Below are 19,744 nucleotides of genomic sequence, written 5' to 3'. Positions count from 1 at the left end.
GTCGCTGGCATGAGCAAGGGGTCACTCGCTCTGCTGTATCCTCCCGGTCAAGGCACATATCATAAAGCAATCAATGAACAACTAAGGTGCCACAATGAAGAATTGATGCTTCCCATCTCTTTCCCTTCCTGTCTATCCCCATCTGTAACTTCCTCTTTCTCTCTCTCTCACCAAAAAAAATAAATAAAATAAAAAAATAAAATGTTAGAAACTTGAAACAACTTACCTAATTTTACATCACCATGATCTGTCAATAAAATATTTGCACCCTAAAACAAAAATACAAATATCATTTAATTAGCATCATAAAATTCCTTCCAATAAAATTATCAATTTAAACATAGTAAATAAACTTACTTTGATATCTCTATGCATTTTGCCTTTAGTATGCAAATAGGCAAGACCCTGAAGTTGAAATAAAAAAATTGGTAGCATTAGCAAAACTGCAGACTTGGTTTCTAAATTTTCTACTTGAATTTTTACTGAATAAGAAAAACAAGAATGCCTTTTTTTGGAGGGGGGAACCCTAGAGGAGTTTCTTTTTACTAGTCAATGTTTATTGTATTTTAAGATTTCAAATTCACTTTCTGATAAAAATCAGAAATATTTTTCTATAATATCACCATAATCAAGAAAATAAACATATCCATTGCCCAAAAGTTCCTTCCATACACACTATTTTGCTTTCTTTTTTTCATGAGTATACTTTTTATTATACAAAACTTCACATATAAAGGCTGAGTAACAATACAATGAATCCCTATGTACCCATCACCTAGAATCAACAACCATGAAATCATGGCCAATCTTGTTTCATCCTGACCCTCACACAACACCCCCCACCACTGCCACCACATTATTTTGAAGCCTCAGATTTCATTATTAAGGCAATGACTTTATTAAAAAAAAAAAAAAAAAGCACAAAACCACAATGATATTATTATGCCTTCATAATGAACAATTCTTTAATATTATAAAATATCCAGGGTTTGCAACTGTTTAAAGTGGGATCCAAACAAGATCTGTACCCTGCAATTTGTTAACATGACTCCTACTTCTTTCATTCTATAGGATTCTGCCATATCTTATTTATTACTTTTTCCTTATAAATTTTTGTTAAAGTGCTAGTTGTCCTCTACAGTTTCCCAGGATTTGGGTTTTGCCAGTTACGGCCCAATGATGTTGTTTTACATGTTCCTCTAACCCCCTGTAATACCAATAAATGAGCACTTATATCTAGGGTCTTAATGAGATTGAAGATTGAATTATTTTGGCAAAATTACTTCCTGGGTGGTGCTGTAACAGTCAGGGTCCCGTTAGAAGACTAAAATATCAATAACATAAGTTATTTGAACTATAGAGCTAAAAAGGAACAAAGAGAACACTCAAGTATTATAGCAGCAGCAAATGCAGGAAGCTGCTACCAACTCTAAGACCTGGGGGAATGGAGAGAAGAGGCTGAAATTATTAATACTTATAAGCCTGGAGTCTGACCAGGTGGTGGTACAGTAGACCGAGTGTCAACCTGGGACGCTGAGGACCCAGGTTCGAAACGCCAAGGTCACTGGCTTGAGCAAGGAGTCACTGGCTTGGCTGGAACCCCCTGGTCAAGGCACGTATGAGAAGCAACCAATGAACAACTAAAGTGACGCAACTACAAGTTGATGTTTCTCATCTCTCTCCCTTCCTGTGTCTCTCTCACTCTAAAAAGAAAACAAAAACAAAACAAAACAAAAAAGCAGCAGCCGCCTCCTGGAAAAAGAGTCCTGTGGAACTGAAATTCAGACCTCTGGGAAGGATACACTGTTCAGCTGGTGCTGATGTCCATTAAGAAGTACACAATGCCTGGCTGTCTTTTAGTGATATTAACAGCCTTTGGTGCTGATCTGCTTTCTGTCACTATACATCATTTCTAAATTTTCTAGAGTTTTATGTAAGGGAAATCATACAGTGTACTCTCTTTTGTCTAGATCTTTTGCAATAGTTCCTGTGACATTCCTTTGTAATGTGTATATCATATATGTCAATAGTTCATTGTTATTACTGAGTAATAGTCCATTATACAGATATACCAAAATTTATTTATTTGTTCACCTGTCGAAAGACATTTGGATTGTGTCCAGTTTTTGACTATTACAAATAAAGCTGCTATAAACATTCTTGTACAGTCATTGTATGATTTCTTTTTCCTCTTGGGTAAATACTGAACCACTGTGTAATGGCTATATCGTATGGTGGTCCAATTTAAACTTCTGGTAACTGCCAAAATGTTTTCCAAAGCAGCTGTATCATTTTACATCAAAACCAGCAGTGTATGAGAATTCCTGTTAATCCACATCGTCACCAACCTTCCTAAGGGCAGTCTTTTTAATTTTAGCCATTCTAATTAATGTGTAGTGGTATCTCACTATGATTTTAATACACACTTTTCTAATAATTAATGATGTTGATCATCTTTTCCATCCTATCTTCTTTTCTTAAAAAAAAATTTATTGATTTTAGAGAGAGGAAGGGAGAGAGAAAGACCAAAACATCCATCTGTTCCTGTATGTGCCCTGATCAGGGGTCAAACCAGCCACCTTCGTGTATCTGGATGATGCTCTAACCCAGTGTTTTTCAACCAGTGTGCCGTGAGACATGGTCAGGTGTGTCGTGGGGAAATTAAACATGGGTCCCCAAACCATGGCCAGCATGCCAAATATGGCCCGTGGAGGCTATTTATCCGGCCTGCCGAACATAAACATTCCCCTCACAATCCCTCCAGTTATCAGCGACAGGAAGAGTGGAGGCACAGGGAACGCTCACTGACCAATCACCTTCTAGGATTCATCCTGACCACTAGCGATGAACCAATAGTAGGCCGCCTCTCATCCACACCCAGGAAGGTCCCCGCTCGGGCTGCTGCGCACTTGTCATTGTGTGGCCATTGTGTGGCCGCGGTGAGTAGTTGAAGCTGCTACTCCTCCCCATGGTCCCGATTTCTCATTCTGGTCAGAACTGGAGGTAAATGTTGCCACCACTAGATGAAGCCTCAGCCTCAGTTGGTTATGCCTATCCTGATGGTGTATATAGATATTTGACCTTTTTCTTTTTAAAAGAGGCCCCCCCCAGAGGGCGATATACAATGTATCACAATGTTACCTAACTTTAAAGCTCAAGTTTGCTGATCTCCCTTTGGACAGTTTTTGGTTATCTGTTGCCAAGGAGCTCCCCATTCTGGCCAACAAACCTATTTTGACATTGCTCCCGTTTTCAACCACATATCTATGTGAGCTGAGCTTCTCAAGCTTGACTGTGATAAAAACTAAAAACAGAGAGAGACTGAGAACTGTTGAGGAAGAGCTTCGTGAGTGTCTTTCTACCATTCCTGCCAGGATATCCCTTTTGTGTTCATCGAAACAGGCCCAGGTTTCACATTAAGTGAGTATAAATACATTTAGAAACTATATTATTAACTATATGTATAATATGAACTGTGTTAGAGTGTCATTTTGTGTCATTTTGGTAGGTGGTGTGCCCCAGGATTTTGTAAATGTAAAAAAATGTGCCACGGCTCAAAAAAGGTTGAAAATCACTGCTCTAACCAACCGAGCTATTCAGCCAGGGCCACCCATATCTTCTTCTTTTTTTAAGATTTTATTTATTCCTTTTAAAGAGAGGAGAGAGAGGAGAGAGAGGGGAGAGAGAGAGAGAGAGAGAGAGAGAGAGAGAGAGAGAGAAAGGGGGAGGAGCAGAAAGCATCAACTCCCATATGTGCCTTGACTAGGCAAGTCTGGGGTTTTGAACCAGCAACCTTAGCATTCCAGGTCGACGCTTAACCCATTGCACCACCACAGGTCAGGCCCCATATCTTCTTTGGAGAAGTGTCTGGTTAAATCTTTTGTACATTTGCTTAGCGGATTTTCTTATTATTGAGCTTTGAGGGTTCTTTATATAATCTGGATACAAGTCCTTGATCAGGTACATAATTTGCAAATTTCTTTTTATTCTGCAGCTTGTCCTTTCATTCTCTTAACAGTGCCTCTTAAAGAGCAGAGTTTTTAGTTTTAATAAGTCTAATTTACCAAGTTTTTCTTTTATGGATAATGCTTTTCATGTTGTTTGAAAGGCTTTGTTTAACCCAAGACTGCAAAATTTTCTCCTATGTTCTCTTCTAGAATTTCTAGTTTTAGGTTTCATATTTAGGTCTATGAGATTTTTTTTTATACTGTGTAAAGTAGGGCTTGAGGTTCATCTGTTTGCATATAGATGTCCAATTATTCCAGTACCATTATTGAAAAGCCTATTCTTTCTCCACTGAATTGTCTTTATACTTTTGTCAAAATCAGTAGTCCTTTTGTGGAGTTATTATAGTCTTTCTATTCTGTTTCATTGAACTACTTATCTACCCTTATACCAATACCACTATGATTTGATTAGTGTGGTTTTATATGAAATTGCTACTGTAGACTTCAAATTCTGTTCCACTTTTTCAAGGTTGCTGAACTGACTATACCAGGTCCTTACTATTTCTGTAGGAATTTTAGACTCAATTTTGTCCATTTCTATAGCAAAAAAAGCTTCTTTGATGGAAACTATATTGAATATATAGGTTAATTTGGGAAGAACTAATACATTAAACTGTACTGAGTTTTCTTATCCACAAATATAGCATAGTTCTATGTTTATTTAGGTCTTCTTTAATTTCTCCCCGCAGTTTTATAGTTTTTAAGTTCACAGGTCTTTATGCATCTTTTGTGATATATGGATATCCCTAAGAATGCCATATTTTTATTATAAGTGGTATTTTTTATTTTTACTTCTGAATGTCTATTGCTAGAATATAGAAATCCAGTTGATTATGTATATGTACTGATCTTGAATCCTGTAACCTTTCTAGCTATACTTATTAGCTCTAATAGATCTAATACGGATGCCTTTTATGTTACTGTTACTGCTTCTTGCAATGACCAAAATCTCTAGCACAATGTTGAAAAAAGTGTGAAAGCAGACACCTTGCCTTGTTTGATTGATCTTAGTGGGAAGCATCTAGTTCTTACCATAAAGAACTGACAGAGTTGCAAGTTTTCTACAGGTGTTCTTTATCACTGCTCTTGTGAACAAATTCTGTTCTATTCCTAATATGCTAAGAATTTTTATCACAAATGAATATTGGATTTTGCTAAATGCTTTTTCTGTTTCTAGAAAACCATGTGGTTTTTCTTTTTGTTTGCTAATATAGACAATTACTTTAAATGATATTTGTTAAAACAACATTGCTTTCTAGAATACCATGCCGCCACCCTGTTCATGACATATTATCTTTTTTATATAATGTTGGATTGCCTTTGTTAACCTTTTATTTTCCTTTTTAATTTCTGTATGTATGTTTATGAAAGATATTAGTCTGTAGTTTTGTTTTCTTGTAATGTCTGGTTTGGGGTTCAGATCAATGTTGGCCCATAAAATGATTTGGGAGGTATTCTCTAGCCTTCAGTTTTCTAGAAGAGTCTGAGTAGAATTGGCATTATTTCTTTCTTAAATGTTTGATAGAATTTATCCATGACATCATCTAGCTTGGAGATTTATTTGTGGGAATAGATATAGACTATTCAGATGAAATGAGCCATGGCAGTTTGTGTTTCTCAAGGAAATATCTATTTCATCTAAGTTGTGGACTTTATTGGCATAAAGCTGTTCATAATATTCCTTGGGTATTGATTATCCTTGTTATCCTCTTAATATCTGTAGATTCTGTCATAATATTAGTAATTTGCAACTTCCTTTTTACTTTTCTTGATCAATCTGTCTAGAGAATTATCAATTTTATAATTCTCAAAGATCATATTTTTGTTTCACTGATTTTTCTCATGCTTTTTGCTTTTTATTTAATTGATTTCCAACTGATCTTATTTTCTTTCTCTACTTACTTTGGGTTTAATTGGCACATCTTTTTCTAGTTTCTTAAGGTGGAAATTGAGGATATTGATTTCAGATACTTCCTACTACAAGAGGTTAAACCTCTTTAGTGTTATGAACTTCCCTATGTACTGCCTTAGCAGCATTCTGAATTCTGCTATGCTACGTTTTCATTTCATTTAGTTCAAAATACTTTTAGTTTCTCTTTCAATTTCATCTTTGACCCATGAGTCACTAGTAAGTGCTTCCTTAGTTTCTACATATTTGGAGGTATTCCAAAAATACTTACTAATTTCTAATGTAATTGCATGTGATCAGAGCATATACTTTGTATTACTTAAATCCTTTTAAATGTATTAAGACATTTTATAGCCCAAAATATGTTCTATCTTGCTAAATGCTCTTTGGACACTTGAAAAACACATGTATCACGCTGTTGTTGGACAACAGTGTCAGTAGGTCAAGTTGGTTGATTGTGCTGTTCAAGTCTTCTACTGTCAAGTCTTCTATATCCTGACTGATTTTCTGCCTATTCTGTGAAATTATTTTGAGAAGGGTATTGAACTATCCGTTAATCTATTTCTTTTTGCAGTTCTACTGGTTTTTGCTCATTTATTTTAAAGCTCTGTTTTATTAGGACCATAAACAGTTAGGGTTGATGTCTTTTGATGAAATGACCTTTTATAGTCTTAAGTCTCCTTTGTCTGATATTATGATGTCTGATATTAATATGGCCACCCTGGCTGTTTTGAATAGTTAGTATGGTATATCTGTTCTTTTACTTTCACCCTATTTGTCCTTACAAAAGTATTTTCTTATAGGTATCATCTAATTGGGTTTTTCTTTTTTTTCCTGTTCTTACAATCTTTTTTCTTTTAAAAATCTTATTTAATAAAATTGTATATATTCAAGATGTACAAAATGATTTGATATATACAATGAAATGATTACTTGAGTCAAAGTACTTAACACTTCATCTCCTCACATAGTTGCTATGTTTTCTTGTGATGAGAGCACCAGAAATCTATTATGTCAGCCTATTTTCAGTATTTAATACAGTATTATTAATTAAAATCTTGCTGTACATTAGTAATCAGTCAAGCTACATGACTGCAACTTTATACACTTTGACCAACATCTCCCCATTTCTCTTCCTGCCTTAGCCCAGTCCCTGGTGACCACCTCTATGGTCTGCATCTGTGAGTTCAACTAGATTCTACAGATAAGTAAGATCATGTAGTATTTGTTTTTCTGTGTCTGGCTTATTTCACTTAACAGAATATCCTCGATTCTTCCGTGTTGTCACAAATGATAGGATTCCCTTCTTTTTATGGTTGAATAATATTTCATTGTGTGTGCGTGCATGTGTAAGAGGGAGTGTCTGTGTATCACACCTTTAATCATTCATCTGTTGGCAGACACCAGAGGTTTGAGTTTGTGAGCATAAAATAATTTTAAAAGTGGAACTAATCCTGGAGGTCGTCCCTTCCAAAGACTCATTTTAGCCTTGGGAAACCAGAACTGCAGAAGAGATTATGATCATATTCCAGGGCCCAAATGCAAACTCAAGTTTTTGTTCTATCCTGTACTCTGTCCATTACTTATACAAGCAATGAACTTTGGAAATTAAAATATGAAAAAAATTAATCTATCAATAATTCTCTGGTTTGAGTGTATGATTAGCTTTGTATTATATGTCAATGCAAAAAGTGGATTTTTATCTTATGTGAATATTAAGAAATTTTATATATATAAAAGAAATTGAATTTCCCGGCAGTGATTTTCAACCTTTTGTTGTTGTTGTTGTTTTGTATTTTTCTGAAGCTAGAAACTGGGAGAGACAGTCAGACAGACTCCCGCATGCACCCGACCAGGATCCACCCAGCACGCCCACCAGGGGGCAACGCTCTGCCCACCAGGGGGCGATGCTCTGCCCCTCCCAGGCCTCGCTCTGTTGCAACCAGAGCCACTCTAGCGCCTGGGGCAGAGGCCAAGGAGCCATCCCCAGTGCCCGGGCCATCTTTGCTCCAATGGAGCCTCGGCTGCAGGAGGGGAAGAGAGAGACAGAGAGGAAGGAAAGGGGGAGGGGTGAGGAAGCAGATGGGCACTTCTCCTGTGTGCTCTGGCCGGGAATCGAACCCAGGACCCCCGCACACTAGGCCGACGCTCTACCACTGAGCCAACCGGCCAGGGCCTAACCTTTTATTTTCATGGCACAAACACACACTAATTACTAAGGTCAGTGCCCCTGACTGAATACAACCATTTTCATCTCATGGCACAAATAAATTAGTTACTAAAGAAGAAGAGGTCAGGGCCCCTTTTTCTTTAGTAATTAGCTTATGAGTGTGTAAGAAACAAAGGTTAAAAATCACTCAATTCTTTTAAAATGTATAGAGCCATGATGGCGAACCTTTTTATAAAAACCACCCACTTTCGCAGTGCTGGTCAACCTGGTCCCTCCCGCCCACTAGTGGGTGTTCCAGCTTTCATGGTGGGCAGTAGCAGAGCAACCAAACGGCGCCACGATTGGCCCACCTTGAAAGCTGGAACACCCACTAGTGGGCGGGAGGGACCAGGTTGACCAGCACTGCGAAAGTGGCCGGTTTTTATAAAAAGGTTCGCCATCATGGCTCTAGAGTCTTCTTTGAAATCAGGTCAATCTCCCAGTTTCTAAAATATGGAAGAACCTACAGAACACCAATTTCACTTCTGAACAAACTACACAATCTAGGAAATGTAGGGATAAAGCATCAATTACTCTATATTCCTAATGAAGATTCCAACCTATTTTAAAGCTATCACAGATCTGAAATAAAGGAATAAAGAAACCTCGCTTAATACTACTATATATTTACCAAGCTTATTAAAAAAGATCCTGCTGTCAATGACTTATTAATATCACATAGAACTACTAGGCTTTCCAGATACCATTCTGGGTTAACGCTATGCTAATTTATTTTGGAGGGGGGGAAATGGCAAAAGACCATTGTGTATACCTGTATCAACTTTAAAGAACTCCTGCAAATCACTGACGAAAGAAATGACTAGGCTTATCAAATTATAATATGAGAAGTTGACAGAAAAACTTGGTTTACTCTTTTGGGCAAATCACCATTTTACAGTTTTCAATTGTGAAAACAGAATTGGCTATTTAGCTACATAAGCAAATGCAGTACCTGTAAAGTTTCTCTGCATACATAGGCTATTTGTAATTCTGATAATGGTCCAGTAACTAGAAAGGAAAAAGAAGACCACATTGTAATACATTTCAATACAACAGATTAAAAACAGTCTACTTTAAAAATGACAAGCTATTATAAAACAACTTCTGTATATATCGTTGGATGACTTCTCATCATGAACATAAATTATACTTATAATCAGAAAATAACAAAAAAGAAAAATGAGAATTAGAAATGTACTTAAAAAATGAAAGATTTTCTCCATAACAGCTTTGGTCAGTGAAAATATTAAGCATGCCTTATGTGTAAAGCACATAGCTAGGCTATAAAAACAGAGAGACTTGATCCAGGACCTTGTCAAAGAATTTAAAAAGCAAGCAAATCACTATTGGCAATCTGATCTCTCCCTATTATGAAATACAAAATCCTTCTGCAAGTACCTAACCAGAGACTTTGGAAATATGACCAATACCATGAGAGAATATTTGAAATCTAAGGTAGTGTTTGCTGACAGCAATACCAAATGAGGTACTTAAGTTTAATCTTTACTTGAGAAATTTTGTACTACATATTTTAAGCACTGGCTTTCTACATTTACTCAGGAACAAAAACTGTTTCTTAGTAACTTGATGGAGTAGTAGTAAAAGAAGCAAAGCCACTTTACTACCAGTTTATTATAAGGTTTACCGGAAAGTTCTGTTTTTGGAATAAAACAAAATACAAATTTTTCTTACCGTCAATAAACTTTATTAAATAATATAATTGCCATTATTATTAATGATTTCTTGCCAGTGTGAGGGCAATTTGTATATCCCATTTTTGAAAAATGTTTTATCTTTTGATGCGAAAAATTGAACCAGTGCTTGGTTGATATCTTCTTCATTTTTGAATTTTTTGCCCTTCAAAAAATTTTGTAAGGACAAAAACAAGTGATAGAGAGTGCTAAGTCCAGGGAATATGGTGGATGCGACAGAATTTCCCAGCCTAGTTCTGCAATTTTTTGACGAGTCCCCAAAATATAGTGGCGTAAATGAACTTTATCAGTAGCCATGGGTACACTATCGCTTCACACATAAGACTAACGTGAATCAACTTTGTTTTAGTTAATTTGCTACGTCAGTATGTATACATTAAGTGATAAAAATAGAGAGGCACACATGCGCCAAATAAACGTGCTTACGTGTCGAAACTTGTGATAGAAACGGACAGAACTTTCCGGTAGACCTTATATAAGTGTAGATGTTCTTGATTACTATGCTATCTATATCTAATATACTATTTACTGAAATGGATACTTCTTAGATTCAATTTAATTCAACAAATATCAGATTTTAATAATGGAAAGTAGAAATTTCATGAAGAAATAAAATATCTCAAAACTTCTTTAAGTTTAACAGAAGTAGTGAAAAATGTCAACTATAAAATTTTATTTATCCATATTCTTGAGTTCTCATTATGTAAAAGGGTGAATAAGAATATAATTAATGTATAAAAACTCTAATGAATCATAATTCCTCATAAAATCATAGAGAAGACTTAAATCAAGTGGCACAAAGCTATTTTCTATCAATATTTCTTTAAGTCAACAATAGGGTAAAAGAAAACAATAGTCATTCTAGCATAAGACATAAGAAAATAAAACTACTAAATAAGGAAATAAAACTTACTTTTCTCTGTTAAGCCATGAGATTAGTTCTTGGTATAAACACTTTATTATTCTGTAATCCATAATCTTTATGTGGTATTAAATATTATTTTAAATAAAAAAGAGGCACTGACCAGAGTTTAGACGTCACAAACTTTTTGTCAGGGGTTATTTGTTGTGACAAAATTAAATAATTATTATATTTATTAATTTATAATATATCAATACATTTTCATTATAATTCAAACTTTTACTCCCTAGAGGTAATCACTTACCAATTTGATATGTATCCTTTTATTTTGGTGTGCTTTTACATGCATATGCATACTTTTCATTGCGGCACCTTACTTTCTCATTGATTGCTGTCTCATATGTGCTTTGTCTCGGAGTGGTGGGGAGAGAACTATAGCAGACCAAGTAATCCTTTGCTCAAGCCAGTGACTCAAGCTGGTGAGCTGGCGCTCAAACTGGAGACCTTGGGGTTTCAAACCTGGGTCCTCTGCAACGCAGTCTGACACTATCCACTGCACCACCGTCTGGTCAGAAATGATTCACTTTTTTCATTTAAAAAAGTCCTTGGGGGCTCTGACTGGTTGGCTCAGTGGTAGAGCATTGGCCCAGCATGTGGAAGTCCCGGGTTCGATTTCTGGTCAGGGCACACAGGAGAAGCGCCCATCTGCTTCTCCACCCCTCCCTCGCTCCTTCCTCTCTGTCTCTTCCCCTCCTGCAGCCAAGACTCCACTGGAGCAAAGTTGGCCCGGGTGCTGAGGATGGCCCCATGGCCTCCTCCTCAGGCGCTAGAATGGCCCTGGTTGCAATGGAGCAGCGCCCCAGATGGGCAAAGCATCACCCCCTAGTGGGTTTGCTGAGTGGATTCTGGTTGGGCGCATGCGGGAGTCTGTCTTCTCTGCTTCCTCACTTCTCACTTCAGAAAAATACACACACACACACACACACAAAAATAGTCCTTGGGGCCCCTGGCTGATTAGCTCAGTGGTACAGTATCAGCCTGGTGTGTGGAAGTCCTAGATTCAATTCCCAGTCAGGGCACACAGGAAAAGTGACCATCTGGTTCTCCACTCCTCCCTTTCCCCTTTTCTCTCTCTCTTCCTTCCTGCAGCCATTGCTCGCCATTGCCTGAATGGTTCAAGCAAGTTGGCTGCAGATGCTCAGGATGGCTCCATGGTCTTGCCTCAGGCATTAAAATAGATCGGTCGCTGAGTAATGGAGCAGCATCCCCAGATGGGCAGAGCATTGCCCAGTAGGGGGCTTGCCAGGTGGATCCTGGTCGGGGCACATGTGGGAGTCTGTCTGCCTCCCTGCCTCCCACCTAAAAAAAACCATGTACTAGGGGAGATATAGCCAGGTCAATACAAATGGAACTACAGTACTTCATCTTTTTAAGTGCTTCATTGTATTCCATATTATAGATGTAGTATATATTTAACCACTGCTCTACTGATTGCCAATTAAAAAACTTGTCCTCTACAAGCTACAAATCTTATTTAAACTGGAGTAGCACTTGGTTTTACATGTACTATGGTTGCATTTATAAATTGAACTTGTAAATTTGTAAACTCTATGAAATTTGATAAGACTTTCAATACAAAAATTTCAAAATACTTCTTAAATATTTAGAAATACATAATAAATTATACAATACATAGTTGCAATAGCTTTATTATTACATATCCAGTTAAATAAAGAAAAGTTATTTTATAAGGATCTATGCTTAGTCTCATAAAACTCTATAATTTCAGGTAATTGTCAACAACAAAACGTATTGAAAGCTAAATGGTAGGACCAAAATAAAATCTAATTCTAAATAATATTATGAGGCAAAATCAAATTCAACTAAAAAACTGCCTAAATTAACACAATTGTAAATACTCCAAATTTAAAAAAACTATAAATTGTTAATATAAAACTATTATAGCAACAACTAAACTGCTTTCCTAGATAGCAGGTTAAATTATTATTGTGCTAGATATAGAATTTCCTTTATGAGAGTTTCCTTTTGCATTTCAATTTTTATTTACAAGGAAGTTTAGGCAGTTTCATTTTTAGATAAAATACTTTCCTAAAGGATTATATATAAAAAGTAAAATTTGTATTGTTCAAGTACTGAATTTCTCAGTTCAGGCTCCATCCAGAAAATTTAACTGAATAGCCAACAAAAATTAAATTTAGATTTATTTTATGCAATACAAAGGAAAAGAATAGGATGTAAAACAGTAAGTCTAACTGTTAATATCCCTGGTTAACTAGACATGTCAAACAACAATCATTAAAGTCAAAGCCAGTCTTAAAATATAAAGAACAATTAATAGTACCATGGTAAATATCTTGAAGTGATCCGCCACCACAGTATTCCATACAGATCCACAGTTTTTCCCGACTAACATGAAAGAGAAAGAAAAGTATATTAGCTAGTAATTCTCAACCACTGACATACTCTGAAGGCTTGCACTCATCAGCACACCAGGATCTAGAATGGATTACAGAGTACAGCAGGAAATTGCCCTGGCAGTCTCTTTTCAAGCTGCAGAAAAGCACTGACTTCAACTTTGTTCCCATCTTACATGGTTTAGAATATGACCACTTTTATAAGCTAAAATATTTACTTGTAATCATTCATAATATTTCATTAAGTTTACTAGGTAAGGTAAAACTGCATAAATGGAGGTGCCATTATTAAAATTCAGAAAATAAGAAAACTGAAAAAATTTTAGAACTTTACAATTAATTAAAATTTATAAATATAACAGCACTGACATGAAGGGGAGGAAAAGTGGTAGCAAGGAAATATAAAATGCAAAGAGAAAACACAAAATCCAAGAAAGTGGTGTCATCTGGGGAGGCGTAAGAGTGAATGTGATAGAGAGGACCTTACTGGTAATTTCTGGTTCTCGATTTGAGCAGTGTATACAGGAGTGTTCCAACATAACAATATAATGCTTTATAACCTAAATGTGTTTTACATATAATAGTTTGTAACAATTTTATACTAAAAATGTAAAGAGAAAAAATCTGAACATTCAGGACAATTTATAAATAAATAAAATTATTGAAGAAAAAAAAATACAGAGAGAAACTTTTTTTTTACCTGAGATAGCTCCCAAAGTAGGCAACAATGTTGCAATGTTTACATTCTTTAACCATAAATATTTCTTGTTGAATCAAAGAAAAATCATCTCCTGAAAAATAAAATGATAATAAATTAGTCACCATGTTACATTTTGTCTATATATGCAAAGAAGGAAAACTTTACAATATTATATTAGGTAAATATTAGAGATGAAGAATTAGACAATCTTTTTTTAATTTTTAAAAATTTATTCATTAATTTTAGAGAGGAAGGAAGGGAGAAAGAAACATTGATTTGTTCAACTTATTTATGCGTTCACTGGTTGATTCTCGTATGTGCTCTGACTGGGGATCAAACCCACAACCTTGGCATGCTGGAATGACTCTCCAATCAACTGAGCTACCCAGCCAGGGCATAATTAGACATTCTTACTACTTCAATGGAAATGTAAACTGGTACATTCTTTCTATAAAGCCAGAAGCTTAAAAATGAATAAAATCTTTGAACTTATAATTTTACTTCAAAAATTTTTTTGAGATATGCAGAGATAAATGTTCTCTAGTGTGACAGAATAATGAAAGAATGGTTAAATAACTTATGGTATAGTTATACATGTTACAACCCAGTCAAAAACAGGCTTTGATATGAAAGTATGTTCATGATATATTAAGTGAAGGGACATTTTATATAATCATGTAAGTATATATGTCTATAAAAAAATCTCAAAAGCACATACACCATGTTTCTGTCTGGGTGTAATAATTAAATTGAAAAGTAACTTTAAAAAAGTAATTAAAAGTAATTTTGCTTTCTTCTTTTTTTGATTTGCATATTCCAATTTGGTTATCACAAACCTCATAAGAGTTGTTTAACAAGAAAAGGTTATATTAAAATTAAGTACTGGTTACTTATGGGAATTTTTTTTTTTTTTTACAGGGACAGAGAGAGAGTCAGAGAGAGGAACAGACAGGGACAAATATACAGGAATGGAGAGAGATGAGAAGCATCAATCATCAGTTTTTCCTTGTGACACCTTAGTTGTTCATTGATTGCTTTCTCATATGTGCCTTGACCGTGGGCCTTCAGCAGACCGAGTAACCCCTTACTTGAGCCAGCGACCTTGGGTCCAAGCTGGTGAGCTTTTGCTCAAACCAGATGAGCCCGCACTCAAGCTGCGACCTTGGGGTCTCGAACATGGGTCCTCTGCATCCCAGTCCGACACTATCCACTGCGCCACCGCCTGGTCAGGCACTTATGGGAATTTTACAATTATTATGGAATACTGCCTAGAATGATACTATCACCATCCAACTTAATTTTGCATAGAAATAACATTTATTTCAGTAAAAGGAGTTTGTGTTGATAAAATGATTGCATGTATATTATGTAAAGGCAATATAATGTACAAGCTAAGAGTTCTACCTGGGTTCAAATCCTGACCCATCCATTCACTGTCAATGTTACTCTGAACAACTTATCCCTTCTAAGCCTCAAGTGAATCTGTTAAGTAGCATCTGGATTCTTTCTACATATTATCTTCCTTATCTATCATTTTCCTAAACATTCCCTAATTTTAGTAATACCAAGTTGCTGGACACTTTTATGGCAGACTCCTATGCCTCATGTTTCTGTTTATGCAATACCCTCAGTTAAGAATGTTGTATAGAGATAATGTATGTAGTGCACTGAGTACAATGTTTGACACAGTAAGTGTAACAGCAATTAATACTATAAGTTGAAGACAAGAAAGATTCAAACAAAAATCATCATAAGACATTCTTCATTAGCTACTGTTTTGTAATGGTCTTTTGTAAAGCGACTTGAGGTTTAAAACCAGTGGTGTCCAGATAGGCTCTGGCTCTAAATTTAAGTCATCTTAGAAAAACATACAAGAATAGGCAGGAAAAACTCAGAAATTAGGCCTTCAAATAAAATTCTCATACAAATCAGGAATATTTTCTTCTTTATATTTCCAACTTTTAATTCCAAGTCAAAACAAAGCTTTAAATATTTTTGCCATGTCACAAAATACCTTTTAAAGAATCAATTACTGCTGGTGTGGTTTATACATATATTTAGTTTATATACCAAATTTATTTATAATCATTTAGGTACTATTTCCAATAGTTCTTTCATGTAAATGTTAATTCATAATTCAGTTAAATGATTTAGTGTTAATAATTTTAAAGACGTAGATAAACCAAATAAAGGTATAATCTAACAATAAAAATCTGTGTAAAAATCTTTAAAGGAAACCTAGCTTTTATTTGTAAACTGGGAAAACGTATTACATAAATGATTGCATATACTTTAAACAAAGTACACAATGACAACATTTTATAATTAAATTTTTATTTCAATATGTATGAGTTTCTTTTTTTCTTTATTAAGTGAGAGGTGGGATACAGAAACAGACTCCCGCATATGCCATGACAGGGATCCACCCAGCAAGTATTCTAATGAGTGATGTTCTTCATCTGGGCCCCCTGCTCAGTTGCTCAGCAACTGAGCTATTTTTAGTGCCTGAGGTGAGGCCATGGTGCCATCCTCAGCACCTGGGGCTAACTTCAGCCATTTGAGCCATGGCTGAAGGGGGGAATAGAGAGAGAGAAAGAGAGAGAGAAGGAGAAGGGATAAAGAAGCAGATAGTCACTTCTCCTGTGTGCCCTGACTGGAAATTGAAGCCAGGACTTCCACACACTGGGCCAATGCTCTACTGCTGAGCCAACTGGCCAGGACCAAGAGTTTCTAACGAGAAAATAAAAGAAAAAAAATATTTCTTAATAGTTGGCCAATGGAAGAGGATTAATGAAGATAATCCCAAACAGATGTCTACAGAGCAATATATAGAAAATATCTAGAAGGAAACAGAAAAAAAGTAGTTACCTCTGTGAGTGGAATAAGGACATGGTTAGAAGAATTTACTTTCTACTTCAAACCACTCTATGTTGGTTTGAATTAACAACAAAAAATAATAATTACTTTAACAAAACAGTAATCTAGTCTAAAAATCATTTTCTTTAATTAGGTTATTTAAGTTTTACTTATCTACTAATTATTGACTTATCTGTATACCTATCTCTTATTTTGTGATTTCTATTGGTTCCTCCTTTTTTATGCTATTTTGTCCTTTCTTACCTTCATTTGCATTGAGTTCCTGTTTTTTGTTTGTTTCTCCACTATGTTTGGAAATGATGCTCTCCATTTCTATTCTTTAGAAGTTACCCTAGAAAGTTTAATGTGCATACTTTCCTTAGTAAAGGATACACATTAAGTCATACCTTCACTCGTCTCTCAAATAATACAATAGTCTCAGAATGCTTTAGTTCTATTAACCTCTTCCCAAATCACATGCCAAAATGTTAGTTATTTTCTAGAACATTAACAAAACACCATCTTCATTATCATTATTATTTCATATGTTTCATTTTTAAAAGACTGACTAGTAATTATCACTTTCTTTGCATTTCCTTACTTTTTTCATCTCAGTCTTACCATCTGGGATCACATTCTTTCCGCTTGATGTTTATCTTTTAAATTTCCTTTATTGAGGGCCTACTGGTACCAAACACTATCAATTTCTGTCTGAAAATGCCTTTATTTTGCCTTCACTATTGAAAGATATTTTCCATGCTAGCCCTTTTCTTTCAGTTCTTTGACAATACCTATCTAGTCTTCTATCATCATTTCAATAAGTCACTATTAGTCCTTCCTCTGTAGTCAATGTCTTTATTCCCTAGTTGATTTAAAGATCTTTGTCTTTTTTTTTTTTTTCTTTTGAAGCTGGAAACGGGGAGAGACAGTCAGACTCCCGCATGCGCCGGACCGGGATCCACCCGGCATGCCCACCAGGGGCGATGCTCTGCCCTTCGGGGGGGGGGGGGGGGTTGCTCTGCAGCGACCAGAGCCACTCTAGCGCCTGGGGCAGAGGCCAAGGAGCCATCCCCAGCGCCCGGGCCATCTTTGCTCCAATGGAGCCTTGGCTGTGGGAGGGGAAGAGAGAGACAGAGAGGAAAGAGGGGGGGGTGGAGAAGCAAATGGGTGCTTCTCCTATGTGCCCTAGCCGGGAATTGAACCCGGGTCCCCTGCACGTCAGGCCGATGCTCTACCGCTGAGCCAACCGGTCAAGGCCTGTCTTTTTTTTTTTTAATTGAGAGAAGGGGAGATACAAAGACAGACTCCTTCATGCGCCCTGACCAGGATCCACCTGGCAAACCCTGTCTGGGTCCAATACTCTGCCCATCTGGGGCTGCTGGCAACCAAGTTACTTTTAGCACCTGAGGCAGAGGTTCCACGGAGCCATCCTCAGCGTCTGGGTGGAGCTCAAATCAATTGAGCCATGGCTGCAGGATGGGGAGAGAGAGTAAGAGAGAGAAAGAAGGGGGAAGAAGCAGACAGTTGCTTCTCCTGTGTACTCTGACCAAGAATTGAACCCAGGACTTCCACACTCTGGGTCCACTCTCTACTGCTGAGCCAGCTGGCCAGGGCCTAAAGATCTTTTTCTTAAGTATCCTACAGTTTCATCAGTTTATATGCATGTGTGCATTTTTTTTTATTTATTCTGGTTGGAATCCTTAAATATTTGGTGTTTTCTCTGAGTTCTGAAAAGATTTTCAACATTTCAAATGGTGCCTTTGCTAAACTGTATATCTACTCTGTTTAGACCTGAGTAAGATCTTTTTACTCTTATCTTCCACTTATTTTTTTTTTGTATTTTTTCCCCAAAGTTAGAAGTGAAGAGGCAGTGAGACAGACACCCGCATGCGCCCGGCCAGGATCCACCTGGCATGCCCACCAGGGGGCGATGCTCGGCCCCTCTGGGGCATTGCTCTGTTGTGACTAGAGTCATTCTAGTGCTTGAGGCGGAGGCCATGGAGCCGTCCTCAGCACCTGGGCCAACTTTGCTCAATGGAGTTTTGGCTGCGAGGAGGAGAAGAGAGAGAGGAAAGAGAGGAGGAAGGGTGGAGAAACAGATGGGTACTTCTCTTGTGTGCCCTGATTGGGAATCGAACCCGGACTTCCACACGCCGGCTGATGCTCTACTGCTGAGCCAACCAGCCAGGACCTATCTTTCACTTATTTTCTATGATTTTATATTTTCATCTTTTTGCTTCTCTGAGCTATATTTTGCACAGTCTCTTCATTATCTAATGTGTTATATCTATTAAATTTTAAATATGTAATTATTTCTCATTTGTATATCATCAATTGGGTTATTTTTCAAATCTGCATGTAATTCTTATAACAGTTTATTTCTTTTTACTCATAGTTTCAAATCATTCTTTTATTTACCACATCATATGCAGAGTACATAATTCCTAAATCTGATGTCTTTCACGGGTCTACTCTGTTGTTTCTTCTAGCTCTTGCTAGCAGTATTAAGGCACTTTAATTCCTTGTGTTATTCTGTAATTTTTTACTCTGAGTTCTTATTTCTTGGAACTTCATATGTGGGAATTCTTTCAAGCTTGAGTTAAAGGTGAGAGACTACATTAACTTCTGCTACGTGGCTGGGTGTGCCACCCTAGGAAACATTTGCAACTAAAGAAACCCCAAGATTTTTAAAGACATACACATAGTGTGATTCTAATTCAAGACCAGCAATATTTATTGTCATTGTTTGCAAATGACATAGTACTATTATAGATTACCCTAAAGATTCCACCAAAAACTATTAGGACTCATCACTGAATTCGGTCAAGTAGCCAGGCACAAAATTAATAAACAAATTAACTGCATTTTTACACACCAATAACAAAAAATCAGAAAAAGAAATTAATAAAACAATTCCATTTACAAATACATCAAAATTAATAAATTATCCAGGAATAAATTTAACCAAGGAGATAAAAGACCTGTAATCAGAAAGACATGTAATTAATGTATAAGACACTGAAGAGGCCCTGGCCAGTTGGCTCAGTGGTAGAG

The 19,744-nt window shown here is 36.4% G+C and overlaps 1 protein-coding gene across 2 annotated transcripts in view; it reads right to left on the bottom strand.

Moving 5' to 3' along the window:
- MAP4K5 (mitogen-activated protein kinase kinase kinase kinase 5) overlaps positions 1–19,744 on the bottom strand; it is a 117,599-nt gene that overhangs the window by 58,625 nt on the left and 39,230 nt on the right. For both annotated transcript variants that reach the window (XM_066344341.1, XM_066344340.1), the window contains exons 4-8: positions 13,835–13,925; positions 13,062–13,126; positions 9,078–9,133; positions 358–405; positions 227–269 (exon numbers count right to left, since the gene is read on the bottom strand). In XM_066344341.1, coding sequence (XP_066200438.1) covers positions 227–269; positions 358–405; positions 9,078–9,133; positions 13,062–13,126; positions 13,835–13,925 — 303 coding nt within the window. The remainder of the gene's footprint in view (positions 1–226; positions 270–357; positions 406–9,077; positions 9,134–13,061; positions 13,127–13,834; positions 13,926–19,744) is intronic.

This window comes from Saccopteryx leptura, chromosome 6 (assembly GCF_036850995.1).
Source record: "Saccopteryx leptura isolate mSacLep1 chromosome 6, mSacLep1_pri_phased_curated, whole genome shotgun sequence".
Classification (NCBI taxonomy): domain Eukaryota; kingdom Metazoa; phylum Chordata; class Mammalia; order Chiroptera; family Emballonuridae; genus Saccopteryx; species Saccopteryx leptura.
The sequence above is the reverse complement of the archived record's forward strand: the minus strand, read 5'-3'. Positions and strand labels throughout refer to the sequence as shown.